The 15,605-nt window shown below is 62.9% G+C and overlaps 1 gene segment (V, D, J or C); it reads right to left on the bottom strand.

Annotated features, from left to right (window-relative positions):
- Nucleotides 1-1,700: 1,700 nt before the first annotated feature.
- Nucleotides 1,701-12,670, bottom strand: LOC112996341 (immunoglobulin heavy constant gamma 2-like). The segment is given in 7 exon segments: nt 1,701-1,800; nt 2,353-2,483; nt 4,590-4,922; nt 5,755-6,081; nt 7,130-7,438; nt 8,784-9,077; nt 12,496-12,670. Coding segments are annotated over 6 exon segments (1,446 nt in total).
- Between the last annotated feature and the right edge of the window lie 2,935 nt (nt 12,671-15,605).

Below are 15,605 nucleotides of genomic sequence, written 5' to 3'. Positions count from 1 at the left end.
TCGGGGCGGCTTTTCCACAGTTAACTGAGAATTTTTTGCAAAATTAAGCGTTTTTTGCAAAGATAGCGCAGGCGGTTTTGCAGACCCAGGTAAAAACAACAGTTTTGGGGCAGCCGATCGGGGCGGATCAGGGCAGACTCATGCCCGGGGGGGACAGGGAGGGTTTTGGGGTTAAACTGGGGGTTTTGGGGCCCGAAACAAAGCGACACGCTCACACAGGATATTTTTTTGCCCCAAACGGGCAGGTTTTATGGCAAAAGGGGGGACGCGGCGGAGGCTGCAGGGCAGGAGGGGGCAGCGGCGGGGAGGGGGACGCCCGGTGACAAGGGGCGCCGGAGCGGGGGTCGCGTCGCTTTTTTTGGGGCAAATTCCTCCTTGTTTAGGAGGAATGGAGCTGTTGCTACACCCCAGTGGGGTGGGCCTGGTGTCTCCGTTGGGTTGACCTGGTGTCCCGTGGCCGCACTGGGTTGACATGATGTCCCATGTTGGCCTAGTGGTCTCGACCTTGGTTGACCTGGTGTCTACTGCAGCTGGGTTGACCTAGTGGCCAAGTTGCCCTTGGCTGACCCCGTGGTCAGTCCATTGGGGTTGACCTGGTGGCTAGTGTTCACCCGGGTTGACCTGGTGGCCAAGTCCTCTTTTTGGGGTGACCCAGTGGCCAATGTCCCCCCGGTCTGACGTGGTGGCCAAGGTCCACCTCGGGTGACCCAGCACCCACCGCGGGTGACCTGGTTCCCGTGTGACCTGGTGGCCACCCCCATCCCCCCCCCCGCCGTGTGCCCGTCCCCGGGGCCGGGCCAGCTCGTAACAGGGGCCGGCTTCGTCCCCGGGGAGCCGTGGGAGCTGTGGGCTGAGGAAACATCTGCTGCCGAGGTGGGGCTGGGCGCTGGGGCCCTTTCTGTCTGCGTGCAACCACCCATCCATCCTCACCATGCAGCCACCCATCCATCCGTCCTCTCCGTGCAGCCACCCATCCGTCCTCCTCCCTGTGCATCCATCCATCCGTCTTCCTCCCCATGCAACCACCCATTTGTCCTCCTCCCTATGCATCCATCCATCCTCCTCTCTGTGCAACTACCCATCCGTCCTCCTCTCTGTGCGTCCTCCCATCCTCCTTTCCACCCGCTCACGCACTCAGCTGCTTGCTTTCCCGTGCTTGCGTGCATCTTTCCCTCCTCCTTTCCCTGCATCCACCCATCCGCCCGTCCTTTCCGGGCATCCATCTCCCTCTCCATGCATGCACTCATCCACCCGTCCTTCTCCCCTCCTCCTTTCCATGCGTGCAGCCTTCTGTCCTCCTTTCCATGCGTGCAAGCCATCACCCGGTCTCCTCTCCATGCATGCTACTTTGCACCATCCCTTCTCCTTCCCTGCACCTTTGCACCATCCCTTCTCCTTCCCTGCACCTTTGCGCCATCCCTTCTCCTTCCCGTGCACCTTTGCGCCATCCCTTCTTCCCGTGCACCTTTGCGCCGTCCCTTCTCCTTCCACGCACCTCGCGCCCCCCTCGTCCTCCCCACGCACGCGTCCCTGCGTCCGTCCCTGCTCTCGTGCACGCGTCCCTCCGTCCCACGCATCCTCGCACCCATCCCTTGCACGCATCCCTCCTTCCCCCCGCGCGCGCGCCTGCCCCGTCCCCTCGCGCCCCGTCCCCCGGGGCGGCGGCGGCGGCTCCGCGGTGGCTCCAGGACGTGGCGGCGGCGGCGGCGGCGGGGGCTACGCGGCATGGTGGAAGCCGCCCTTGGCGCCGGGCCCCGGGACCCCCTTCAGCTGCACCACGGTGGCCAGCAGCCACTTGACCTGCGGCGGGAGGCGGCGGCCCTGCGGCACCCGGGTGGCGGCTTTGCGCCCGGGGCGACGCGTTTGCTCCCCACGCCGCGTCTGCACCTCGCACCCCTTTTGCGTTTGCACCCGTTTGCACCCTGCGCCGCGTTTGCTCCCCACATCGCGTCTGCACCTTGCACCCGTTTGTGTTTGCACCTTGCACCCGTTTGCATTTGCACCCGTTTGCGTTTGCACCCGTTTGCACCTATTTGCACCCTGCACCCGTTTGCGTTTGCACCCATTTGCACCCGTTTGCACCTGTTTGCACCCTGCACCCGTTTGCACCTGTTTGCGTTTGCACCCATTTGCACCCTGCACCCGTTTGCACCCTTTTGCACCTGTTTGCATTTGCACCCGTTCGCACCCATTTGCACCTATTTGCACCCTGCACCCGTTTGCATTTGCACCCGTTTGCACCCGTTTGCACCCGTTTGTATTTGCACCCGTTCGCACCCGTTTGCGTTTGCAGCCGTTTGCAGCCGTTTGCAGCCGTTTGCAGCCGCGCGGGGTTCGCGGGCGGGCGCTCACCTTGCAGAGGGTGACGGTGGCGCTGTAGCAGACGCTGAGGAGGAAGAGGGTGATGAAGACGGCGATGGTGTCCCAGGGCCCGTTGAGCTGCTCGGGGGCGAGGTGGCAGAGGTCCTCGGGCAGGCTGAGATCTGCGGCGCGGGGAGAGGGGTCAGCGCGCCGCCCCGGCCGTCCCCCCGTCCCCTCCCGCCCCGCGCTCCGTCCGTCCGTCCGTCCGTCCGTCCCCCCGCGGCCTTCCTCCCCCGCACGGTCCCTCTCCATCCCCCCGTCCGCGACAGCGTCCGTCCATCCGGGCGGGCGTCCGTCCGGGCGAGCACGGCGGCCCTGGGGCTGCCCCGCACGTGGCCACCCTGTCTGTGCGTCCGTCCATGCACCCATCTCTCCTTGCACACATCTCTCCTTGCACCCTTCTCTCCGTGCACCCATCTCTCCTTGCATCCTTCTCTCCGTGCACGCATCTCTCTGCACCCATCTCTCCATGCATCCATCCCTCTTTTCATCCATCTCTCCATGCGTTCACCCAGCTGTGCACCCATCTCTCCATGCATTCGCCTTCCATGCACCCATCTCTCCTTGCACCCATCCCTCTATTCACCCATCTCTCCACACATCCATCTCTCTGTGCACCCATCCCTCCATGCGTTTGCCCTCCTTGCATCCATCTCTCCGTACATCCATCTCTCCATACATCCATCTCTCCGTGCATTCACCCATCTGTGCACCCATCCCTCTATTCATCCATCCCTCCATGCACCCGTTTCTCCATGCACCCCTCTCTCATGCACCCGTTCCTCTTTGCACCCATCTCTCCTCGCATTCATCCCTCTTTGCACCCATCTCTCCTTGCACCCATCTCTCTCTGCCCTCGCCCATCCATGCACCCATCTCCCCGTGCGTTCATCCCTCCTTGCACCCATCCCTCTAGTCACCCAGCTCTCCGTGCACTCATCCCTTCATGCACCCATCTCTCCATGCACCCATCTCTCCATGCATTCATCCCTCCGTGCACCCATCTCTCCTTGCACCCATCTCTCCGTGCATTCGCCCTCCGTGCACCCATCCCTCTATTCACCCATCGCTCATGCACCCATCTCTCCATGCATTCGCCCTTCTTGCACCCATCTCTTTGCATCCATCTCTCCATGCACCCATCTCTCCTTGCACCCATCTCTCCTTGCACCCATCTCTCCTTCCATCCATCCCTCCTTGCACCCATCCATCCGTGCACCCATCTCCCCTTGCATTCGCCCTCCTTGCACCCGTTTCTCTTTGCACTCATCCCTTCATGCATCCATCCATCCGTGCACCCATCTCTCCGTGCATTCACCCTCTTTGCACCCGTTTCTCTTTGCTCCCATCTCTCCTTGCGTTTGCCCTTCTTGCACCCATCTCTCTTTGCGTCCATCTTTCCGTGCACCCATCCATCCGTGCACCCATCCATCCGTGCACCCGTCTCTCCTTGCACTCATCCCTTCATGCATCCATCTCTCCATGCATTCACCCTCTTTGCACCCGTCTCTTTGCACCCATCTCTCTGTGCATTCGCCCTTCTTGCACCCATCTCTCCTTGCACTCATCCCTCCTTGCACCCATCCCTCCTTGCACCCATCCCTCCTTGCACCCATCCATCCGTGCACCCATCTCTTCTTGCACTCATCCCTTCATGCATCCATCCATCCATGCACCCATCTCTTCTTGCATTTGCCCTCTTTGCACCCGTTTCTCCGTACAATCGCCCTTCTTGCACCCATCTCTCCTTGCACCCATCCCTCTTTGCATCCATCCATCCTTGCATCCATCCATCCTTGCATCCATCTCTCCGTGCATCCATCCCTCTTTGCATCCATCCCTCTTTGCATCCATCCCTCTTTGCATCCATCCATCCTTGCATCCATCCCTCTTTGCATCCATCCATCCTTGCACCCATCCATCCTTGCACCCATCCATCCATGCACCCATCTCCCCTTGCATTCGCCCTTCTTGCACCCGTTTCTCCGTGCATCCATCCCTCTTTGCATCCATCCATCCTTGCGCCCATCTCTCCTTGCACCCATCCCTCTCGCGGTGCCCTGGCCCGCCGCACGCGCACACGCAGCCTCTCACTTCCGTCTCTTTATTTGCAGCCGGGGGGGGACCGAGCCGGGACGCGGCCGGGCAGGAGGAGGAAGAGGAGGAGGAGGAGGAGGAGGAGGACGACGACAAGGACGCGCGCGCGGGGCCGCGGCGGCCTCAGTTACCGGGGCCGCGGCTGGCGGAGCGCTGCACGAACTTCATGGGCAGCGCCTCGTGCACCACCATGCAGGCGAAGCTGGAGCCGTGCTGCCACTGCGCCTTGGCCACCACCAGCCGGCTGTAGAGGAAGAAGGCGCCGTCGGCGCCCGCGTCGCGGGCCGGGGCCCCGGTGCTGGCGGTGCCGGGCTCCGCCGCCGCCTGGTTCTGCAGCCACTGCACCGAGACCTCCGAGGGGTAGAAGCCGGTCACCAGGCAGGTGAGCGTGGCCGTGTCGCCGCTGCTGCTCAGCTCCTCGGCGGGCGGCGGCAGCAGGAAGACGCTGGGCGCCAGGCGCCGGCCTGGGGGCGGCGGGGCGAGAGGGGCCCGGGTGAGGCCGGCGGCCGGGCGGCAAGGCAAGCGGGCGGGCGGCGGCGAGGCGGGGGGCTCGGCTGCAATGCGAGCGGCACGGTGCAGAGCGGAGCGGTGCAAGCGGCGCGGTGCGGTGCGGTGCAAGTGGCTATATTGCAGCGCGGTGCAACGCGGGTGCGATGCCGGCGGCTTTTTGCAGCGCGGTGCGATGCAAGCGGCTATATTGCAGCGCGGTGCACTGCCGGGAGCGCAGGGGCTGTATTGCAGCGCGATGCAGCGCAGGTGCAATGCGAGGGGCTGTATTGCAACGCAACGCGATGCAGGCGGCATGCGAGGGAGCAACGTGCGGTGCAGCGGGATGCAACGCGTCTCAGCGCAATGCGATGCAGCGGGATGCAACGTGCAATGCGATGCAGCGGGATGCAACGGGTCTCAGCGCAACGCAATGCAGCGGGATGCAATGTGCAACGCAATGCAGCGGGATGCAACGCGTCTCAGCGCAATGCAATGCAGCGGGATGCAATGTGCAACACGCGGGCAGGATGCAACGCGTCTCAGCGCAACACGATGCAGCGGGATGCAACGCGTCTCAGCGCAACGCAATGCAGCGGAATGCAACGTGCAACACGATGCGGGCAGGATGCAACGCGTCTCAGCGCAACACGATGCAGCGGGATGCAACGCGTCTCAGCGCAACGCAATGCAGCGGGATGCAACGTGCAACACGCGGGCAGGATGCAACGCGTCTCAGCGCAACACGATGCAGCGGGATGCAAGGCGTCTCAGCACGCCCAACGGCTCGGCGCGGCAGCGGGGACCTACCGGACTTCCTGGCGATGGGGTGGACGGACGGCCCCGGGAGCTCGCTGTGGATGACGGTGCAGGTGAAGGTCTCGCCCTCGTCCCAGTGGCGGGTGGAGATGGGCAGCACGCTGATGGCGGTGAAGGTGCCGTTGAGCTGCTCGTGGAGCTGCAGGGGCAGCGGGCTGAGGGAGCCCGAGCGGTCGCCGGCCCAGTCCACCCGCAGCCCGTCGTCGCTGGGCATGTTGGAGACCTGGCACCGCAGCTGCGGGTTCTGCGACATGTAGAGCTCCGCGGGGCTCGGCGGCGTCACGAAGACCTGGATGCCGCTGTCCCTCGGGCCGTCACCTGGGCGGGAGGCAGGGTCAGCGCCGCTGCGCGCACCGGCGCTCACCCCCGCGCGCGTGCGTGCGTGCACCCAAAGCTGGCCTGCACGCTTGTGCATGGAATTAAAGCTCTCCTGCACGCTTCTGCATGGAATTAAAGCTCTCCTGCACGCTTGTGCGCGCACTTAGAGCTCTCCTGCACGCTTGTGCATGGAATTAAAGCTCTCCTGCACGCTTGTGCGCGCACTTAGAGCTCTCCTGCACGCTTCTGCATGGAATTAAAGCTCTCCTGCACGCTTGTGCGCGCACTTAGAGCTCTCCTGCACGCTTGTGCGTGCAATTAAAGTTCTTCTGCACGCTTGTGCGCGCACTTAGAGCTCTCCTGCACGCTTCTGCATGGAATTAAAGCTCTCCTGCACGCTTCTGCATGGAATTAAAGCTCTCCTGCACGCTTGTGCGCGCACTTAGAGCTCTCCTGCACGCTTCTGCATGGAATTAAAGCTCTCCTGCACGCTTGTGCGCGCACTTAGAGCTCTCCTGCACGCTTGTGCATGGAATTAAAGCTCTCCTGCACGCTTGTGCGCGCACTTAGAGCTCTCCTGCACGCTTCTGCATGGAATTAAAGCTCTCCTGCACGCTTGTGTGTGGAATTAAAGCTCTCCTGCACGCTTGTGCGTGGAATTAAAGCTCTTCTGCACGCTTGTGCATGGAATTAAAGCTCTCCTGCACGCTTGTGCATGCACTTAAAGCTGGCCTGCACGCTTGTGCGTGGAATTAAAGCTCTCCTGCACGCTTGTGAGTGCAATTAAAGCTCTCCTGTACGCTTGTGCGCGCACTTAGAGCTCTCCTGCAAGCTTGTGCATGGAATTAAAGCTCTCCTGCACGCTTGTGAGTGCAATTAAAGCTCTCCTGCACGCTTGTGCGTGCAATTAAGCCTCTCCTGCACGCTTGTGCGCGCACTTAGAGCTCTCCCGCACGCTGGTGCACGCTCCAAACCTCGCCTGCGCGCTCGTGCGTGCACCCAACGCGCGCCTGCACGCCTGGGCCCCGCGCCCGCCGCCGGCGCTCACCTGGGCACTTGCGGGCGACCTCCTCCAGCACGGTGCCGGAGCCGGGGTGGGTGACCTGGCAGGAGAAGGTCTTCTCCAGCCACTCGGCGGTGGAGACGGTGATCTGGCTGCTGGTGCTGAAGGTGCCGCCGCGGGCGTCGGGCGTGACGGGCTCCTCGTGCGGCACCAGCGTCGTGGCCGCCCCGTCCGCCCGCCACTGCGCCCGCACCTCTTTGGGGTAGAAGTGCGACATGAGGCAGTGCAGCTCGACCGTCGTCGGCGTGCAGCTGTAGAGCAGGCGCACGGTGGGGGCTGCCGGCTTGGGCTGGGCTGCGGGGGCGAGAGGCGGCGGCGCGAGGCGGCGGCGTTAGCGGCGTCGCAAGCCGGCGCCGGCGGATCGCGGAGCGGCGGCGGCGGCGGCGGCGGCGATGCCAGCGCCGGGCAACCCCGCGCGACGGCGATGCAACCCCGCTGCGAGCCGTCACGGCCCAATTGCAACCCAAAACGACCCAACTGCAACCCAAAACGACCCAACTGCGACCCAAAACGACCCAACTGCGACCCAACTGCGACCCAAGGTGGCCCAACTGCGTTGCAATGGAAGGGCGATGCAACGCGGCGCAATCGTGGTGCCGCCCAGGTGCATCGTGACCCCGTTGCGACGCAGCGTGACCCCGTTTCGACCCACCGTGACCCAGTTTCAACCCACCATGACCCAATTTCGACCCAGCGTGACCCAATTTCAAGCCAATGCAACTCAGTTGCAACCCAACATAACCCAATTTCGACCCACCGTGACCCAATTTCGACCCACCGTGACCCAATTTCGACCCACCGTGACCCTATTTCAACTCAACATGATCCAATTTTAACCCAGCATGACCCAATTTCGACCCAACATGACCCAATTGCAACCCAACATGACCCTATTTCAACCCAATATGATCCAATTTCGACCCAACATGACCCAATTTCGACCAAATGCATCGCAGTGAGAGAAATGCAATGCAATCACCGTGCAACCCGATGCAGTTGCATCCAGTGCGACCCAATTGCAACCCAAAATGGCCCAGTTCCAGCCCAGCGCCACCCAGTTCCAGCCCAGCGCCGCCCAGTTCCAGCCCAGCACCACCCAGTTCCAGCCCAGCGCCACCCAATCGCATCGCAGCGGGAGAGCAGTGCAATGCGGTTGCAATCGACGTGCTGGCAATGCAACTCGGGGCGCTGGCGGTGCAAACCAGCGCACGCAGTGCAGCTCGGGGCGCTTGCAACGCAGCTCAGTGCACTTGCCATGCAATTCGGCGCGCTCGCAATGCAACGCGAGGTGCTTGCAACGCAAATCTGCACTTGCAACGCAGCTCGAGGTGCTTGCAATGCAACGCAAGGGGCTTGCAACGCAAATCTGCACTTGCAATGCAGCTCAAGGCGCTCGCAACGCAGATCTGTGCTTGCAACACAGCTCGAGGCGCTCGCAATGCAACGCGAGGTGCTTGCAACGCAAATCTGCACTTGCAATGCAGCTCAAGGCGCTCGCAACGCAGATCTGTGCTTGCAACGCAGCTCGAGGCGCTCGCAATGCAGCGCGAGGTGCTTGCAACGCAGCTCCGCCCGTGCAATGCAGCTCGAGGCGCTCGCAACGCAGCTCTGCGCTCGCAACGCAGCGCGAGGCACCTACGTTTTCCCTCGACCTGCACCGTCTTCCGGGAGCCGGAGGGCGTGTGGACCACGACGCAGGTGTAGGTGCTGCTGCTGTCGGCCGGCACGGTGAGCTGGCTGCTGAGGCTGAAGAGGCCGGAGGAAGGCTGCTTCACGGCGGGGAAGGTCAGGATGCGCTTGTGGGCCGCCGCGCCGTCCCACGTCACCGTCACCGGCTCGGGGAAGAAGCCGTTGACGAAGCAGGCCACGGTGAGCTCGGAGCCGCCGTCGCCGCAGGCCATCAAGGGGAAGACGGACGGGGCGGTGGTCCTGGCTGCGGGGGGGCCGGGGGTCAGGGGGGGCCGCGGGGCGCTGCAAAACGCCCCCGGCGGCACCCGAAACGCAGCGCTCTGCGCCCAGATCGGGCTGTCTGCACCCAAACCACAGCTCGCTGTGTTCGAATCGCGCTGCCTGCACCCAAAACGCATCGCTCTGCGCCCAAACGGGGCTGTCTGCACCCAAAACAGAGCTCGCTGCACCCAGATCAGGCTTGCTGCACCCAAAACAGAGCTCGCTGCACCCAGATCAGGCTGTTTGCACCCAAAACAGAGCTCGCTGCACCCAGATCAGGCTTGCTGCACCCAAAACAGAGCTCGCTGCACCCAGATCAGGCTTGCTGCACCCAAACGCAGCTCCCTGCACCCAAATGGGGCTGTTTGCACCCAAATGGGGCTGTTTGCACCCAAAACAGAGCTCCCTGCACCCAGATCAGGCTTGCTGCACCCAAAACAGAGCTCCCTGCACCCAGATCAGGCTTGCTGCACCCAAAACAGAGCTCGCTGCACCCAGATCAGGCTTTCTGCACCCAAACGCAGCTCCCTGCACCCAGATCGGGCTGTTTGCACCCAAAACAGAGCTCCCTGCACCCAGATCAGGCTTTCTGCACCCAAATGCAGCTTCCTGCACCCAAATGGGGCTGTTTGCACCCAAACGCAGCTCCCTGCACCCAAACGCAGCTCCCTGCACCCAAATGCAGGGCTTTGCACCCAGATCAGGCTGTTTGCACCCAAAACAGAGCTCACTGCACTCAAATCACGCTGTCTGCACCCAAATGCAGCTCCCTGCACCCAAATGTGGCTGTTTGCACCCAAAACAGAGCTCCCTGCACCCAGATCGGGCTTTCTGCACCCAAATGCAGCTCCCTGCACTCAAATCACACTGTCTGCACCCAAATGGGGCTGTTTGCACCCAAAACACAGCTCCCCGCACCCAAACGGGGCTGTCTGCACCCAAAATGCAGGGTTTTGCACCCAGATCAGGCTGTTTGCACCCAAACGCAGCTCCCTGCACCCAAATGGGGCTGTTTGCACCCAAAACAGAGCTCCCTGCACCCAAATGGGGCTGTTTGCACCCAAAACAGAGCTCCCTGCACCCAAACGCAGCTCCCTGCACCCAGCTGGGCCCTTTTCTCCCCAAACTGCCCCCAGTTTGTCCCCCAAGGTCCCCTGCCCTATAGGGACCCTCTGCCCTATACCTGCCCCAGTCCTATAGGGACCCCTGCCCCATGGCTCCCCTGCCCCATGGCTCCCCTGCCCCATAGCTCCCCTGCCCCATAGCTCCCCCAGCCCCATACGGACCTCCTGCCCTATAGCTCCATCTGCCCTACAGCTACCCCTGCCCCATAGGGACCCCAGCCCCATACAGACCTGCTGCCCCATGGCTGCAACTGCCCTATAGCTACCCCTGCCCCACAGCTCCCCAGCCCTATAGCTCCCCCTGCTCTATAGCTAACCCTGCCCTATAGCTCCCTGCCCTACAGCTCCCCCAGCCCCATAGTTCCCCCTGCCCTATAGCTGCCCCTACTCTACAGTTACCCCCTGCCCCAGCCCTGCTGTCTCCTGCCCCATATGGACCTCCTGCCCTATAGCTCCCCTGCCCTATAGCTACGCGTGCCCTATAGCAACACCTGCCCCATAGCTACCCCTGCCCTATAGCTCCCCTGCCCCATAGGGACCCCAGCCCCATATGGACCTCCTGCCCTATAGCTACCCCTGCCCTATAGCTGCCCCAGCCCTATAGCTACCTCGCCTATAGCTACCCCCTGCCTATAGCTACCCCTGCCCCATAGTTACCCCTGCCCCATAGCTACCCCTGCCCTATAGCTTCCCCAGCCCTATAGCTTCCCCTGCCTATAGCTACCCCCTGCCCTATAGCTACCCCTGCCCTATAGCTCCCCTGCCCCATAGGGACCCCAACCCCATATGGACCTCCTGCCCTATAGCTTCCCCAGCCCTATAGCTACCCCTGCCCCATAGCTACCCCTGCCCTATAGTTACCCCTGCCCCATAGCTACCCCTGCCCTATAGCTTCCCCAGCCCTATAGCTACCCCTGCCTATAGCTACCCCCTGCCCTATAGCTTCCCCTGCCCTATAGCAACCCCTGCCTATAGCTACCCCTGCCCCATAGCTCCCCCTGCCCTATAGCTCCCCTGCCCCATAGGGACCCCAACCCCATATGGACCTCCTGCCCTATAGCTACCCCTGCCTATAGCTCCCCCTGCCCCATAGCAACCCCTGCTTATAGCTACCCCTGCCCTATAGCTACCCCTGCCCTATAGCTCCCCCACCCCTAGCGCTACCCCTGCCCCATAGCTACCCCTGCCCTATAGCTGCCCCTGCCTATAGCTCCCCCTGCCCCATAGCAACCCCTGCTTATAGCTACCCCTGCCCTATAGCTACCCCTGCCCTATAGCTATCCCTGCCCCATAGCTACCCCTGCCCTATAGCTTCCCCAGCCCTATAGCTACTCCAGCCCTATAGCTACCCCCTGCCTATAGCTACCCCCTGCCCTATAGCTTCCCCAGCCCTATAGCTCTCCCTGCCCTATAGCTACCCCGCCTATAGCTGCCCCTGCCCTATAGCTACCCCTGCCTATAGCTACCCCCTGCCCCATAGCTACCCCTGCCCTATAGCTACCCCTGCCTATAGCTACCCCTGCCCCATAGCAACCCCTGCTTATAGCTACCCCTGCCTATAGCTACCCCCGCCCCATAGCTACCCCAGCCCTATAGCTACCCCTGCCTATAGCTCCCCCTGCCCTATAGCTACCCCTGCCTATAGCTCCCCCTGCCCCATAGCAACCCCTGCTTATAGCTACCCCTGCCCTATAGCTACCCCTGCCCTATAGCTATCCCTGCCCTATAGCTACCCCTGCCCTATAGCTTCCCCACCCCTAGAGCTACCCCTGCCCCATAGCTTCCCCAGCCCCATAGCTACCCCTGCCCTATAGCTACCCCACCCCTATAGCTACCCCCTGCCCCATAGCTACCCCTGCCCTATAGCTGCACCTGCCCTATAGCGACCCTGCCTCATAGCTACACCTGCCCCATAGCTCCCCTGCCCCATAGCTACCCCCTGCCCTATAGCTGCCCCTGCCCCATAGCTCCCCTGCCCTATAGAGATCCCCCTGCCCCATAGGGATCCTCTACCCTAGAGCTACCCCTGCCCTATAGGGACCCCTGCCCCACAGCTCCTCCCTGCCCCATAGCTCCTCCTGCCCCAGCTCTGCTGTCCCCTGCCCCATAGGCACCCCCCTGCCCCATAGGCACCCCCTTGCCCCATAGGGTCCTCCAAGGTCTCATAGTGTCACCCTCCCCCTGGGGCTGCCCCATAGGGGGCCCCCCAACCCCATCCCGCTGCCCAGCCCCACAGCTCCCCCCCCATGGGCCCAGGCATCCGGCTCAGCAGCCTACCTGGGGGGCAGCAGTGCCCGGCTCTGCCCCACGGCCGGCTCCCACGGTGCCCCACAGCGCCTGGCTCTGCCCCACGGCCAGCTCCCACGGCGCCCCACGGTGCCCCATGGCGCCCCACGGCGCCCTGCTACAGCCCCACGGCGCTGGGAAGTGAGGTCCTGGCAGCGGCCAACTTCCCCTTTCGCGCCGCCCCACGGCGGGGCGGGCCCAGGCCCCACAGCGTCCCCGGGGACCCCTGCGGCCTCCACTGCCCCCCGCCCCATAGCGATGCTTGCTGCAACCTCATGCCCCATTGCAAGGCCCTGTGACACCCCGCGCCCCATTGCAAGGCCCTCCGGTGCCCCACACCCCATAGCAGCGCCCGCTGCAGCCCTGTGCCCCATTGCAATGCCCTCCGGTACCCCACACCCCATAGCAGCGCCCGCTGCAGCCCTGTGCCCCATTGCAAGGCCCTCCGGTGCCCCGTGCCCCATAGCATCGCCTGCTGCATCCCTGTGCCCCATTGCAATGCCCTCCGGTGCCCCACACCCCACAGCAACACACTCCGCCACCCTGCACCCCATAGCGATGCCTACTGCGACCCTGCGCCCCATTGCAAGGCCTTGTGACGCCCTGCGCCCCATTGCACTGCCCTCCGTGGCCCCCCACCCCGTAGCGACACGTGCTGCATGCCTGTGCCCCATTGCAATGCCCTTCGGTGCCCCATAGCGGTGCCTGCTGTGCCCCATTGCAAGGCCTTGTGATGCCCCGCGCCCCATAGCGATGCCTTCTGCCGCCCCATAGCGGTGCCTGCTGTGCCCCTGTGCCCCATTGCAATGCCCTCTGCTGCCCCATAGCGATGCCCTCCACTGCCCTGCGCCCCATAGCGATGCCTGCTGCGACCCTGTGCCCCATTGCAATGCCCTCTGCTGCCCCATAGCACTGCCCTCCACTGCCCTGCACCCCATAGCGATGCCTGCTGCGACCCTGTGCCCCATTGCAATGCCCTCTGCTGCCCCATAGCGATGCCCTCCGATGCCCTCTGATGCCCTGTGCCCCATAGCGCTGCCCTCCGCCACCCCATTGCAACACCCTCTGCTGCCCCACACCCCATAGCATCCCCCTCCGCTGCCCCATAGCATCACCCTCCACTGCCCCACACCCCACAGCATCATCCTCCGCTGCCCCATAGCATCACCCTCTGCTGCCCCACTCCCCATAGCATCACCTTCTGCTGCCCCACGCCCCATAGCTCCACCCCACGCCCCATAGCATCACCCTCCGCAGCCCCATAGCACTGCCCTCCACTGCCCCACACCCCATTGAAACACCCTCCGCTGCCCCACGCCCCATAGCACCACCCCACACCCCATAGCATCACCCTCCGCAGCCCCACGCGAAGCAGAGCCGGAGCCGGGGCCGCGTTTCTCGACCCCCCACCAAGGGGGGTCCCGATTTTTTATTTGTTTTGCTGAAAAAAAAGATAAACCGATAATTGCAAAATCCCGCTTTGCAATGGGGGGGGCTGGTTGGGGGGCCGGTGTGGGGCGGGCGTGGGGCAGGCTACACGGCGTCCTTGATGACGTTCCTGTAGACGGGGCCGCGGACCTGCTTGAGCTGCAGCACGGTGGAGAAGAGCCACTTCACCTGGGGGGGGGGGGACCGGGGGGGTCAGCGTGGGGGGCACGGAGGGGCCCCGCCGTGGGGCAGCCCCTCCCCACGCCGCTCACCTTGAAGAGGGTGACGGTGGCGCTGTAGCAGACGCTGAGGAGGAAGAGGGTGATGAAGACGGCGATGGTGGCCCAGAGCCCGTCCAGCTCCTTGTCGCCCTCCTCCGAGCAGCTCGTGTCCGGCAGGGCCAGGTCTGCGTGGGGGGAGGGGGGGCGTCAGGGCGGGGGGGGCCCTTCCACCCCCCCCACCCCTCCACCCGCCCCTCCGGCCATCCCTCCTTCCATCCCTCCATTCATCCCTCCGTCCTTCCCTCCTTCCATCCCTCCTTCCATCCCTCCTTCCATCCCTCCATTCATCCCTCCGTCCATCCCTCCTTCCATCCCTCCGTCCATCCCTCCAGCCGTCCCTCCAGCCATCCCTCCTTCCATCCCTCCTTCCATCCCTCCTTCCATCCCTCCAGCCGTCCCTCCAGCCATCCTTCCTTCCATCCCTCCATTCACCTCTCCATCCATCTCTCCATTCACCTCTCCATCCATCCCTCTATTCCTTCCTCCAGCCATCCCTCCAGCCATCCCTCTATCCATCCCTCCTTTCATCTCTCCATCCATCCCTCCATTCACCTCTCCATCTATCCTTCCATCCATCCCTCCTTCCATCCCTCCATCCATCCCTCCTTCCATCCCTCCACCCATCCCTCCATTCACCTCTCCATCCATCCCTCCTTCCATGCCTCCATCCATCCGTCCATCCATCCCACTATCCATCCCTCCATTCACCTCTCCATCCATCCCTCCTTCCATGCCTCCATCCATCCATCCATCCCTCCTTCCGTCCCTCCATCCATTCCTGCATCCATCCCAGCATCCATCCCTCCATTCATCTCTCCATCCACCTCTCCATCTCTCCATCCATCCCTCCATCCATTCTTCCATTCATTTCTCCATCCATCCCTCTATCCATCCCTCCTTCCATCTCTCCTTCCAATCATCCCTCCTTCCATCTCTCCCTCCTTCCATCTCTCCATCCATCCCTCCGTCCATTCCTCCATCCATCTCTCCACCTATCCATCTCTATACACTCCAACCAACCATCCACCCCTCTGTCCATCTCTCCGTCCATCCCTCCATCCACCCCTGTGTCCATCCCTCTTTCCATCCATCTCTCCATCTGTCCATCTTCAGGCACTCGAAACAACCAACCATCCCTCCCTCCATTCATCAACCCATCCGCCCAGCCATCCTTCCATCCCTCCCTCCCTCCATCCCTCCATCTCTGTATAGTCCAACCAACCGTCCTTCTTCCCACCCGACCATCCATCCTTCCCATCAGCCGTCCTTCTTTCCATCCATCCTTCTTATCACCCGTCCTTCTTCCCACCCGACCATCCATCCTTCCTATCACCCGTCCTTCTTTCCATCCATCCTTCCTATCACCCGTCCTTCTTTCCATCCATCCTTCCT

The sequence above is a fragment of the Dromaius novaehollandiae genome, chromosome 36 (genome assembly GCF_036370855.1).
Source record: "Dromaius novaehollandiae isolate bDroNov1 chromosome 36, bDroNov1.hap1, whole genome shotgun sequence".
In the NCBI taxonomy this organism is placed as follows: domain Eukaryota; kingdom Metazoa; phylum Chordata; class Aves; order Casuariiformes; family Dromaiidae; genus Dromaius; species Dromaius novaehollandiae.
Note: the sequence above shows the minus strand (reverse complement) of the source record. Positions and strands in the feature narration are given on the sequence as shown.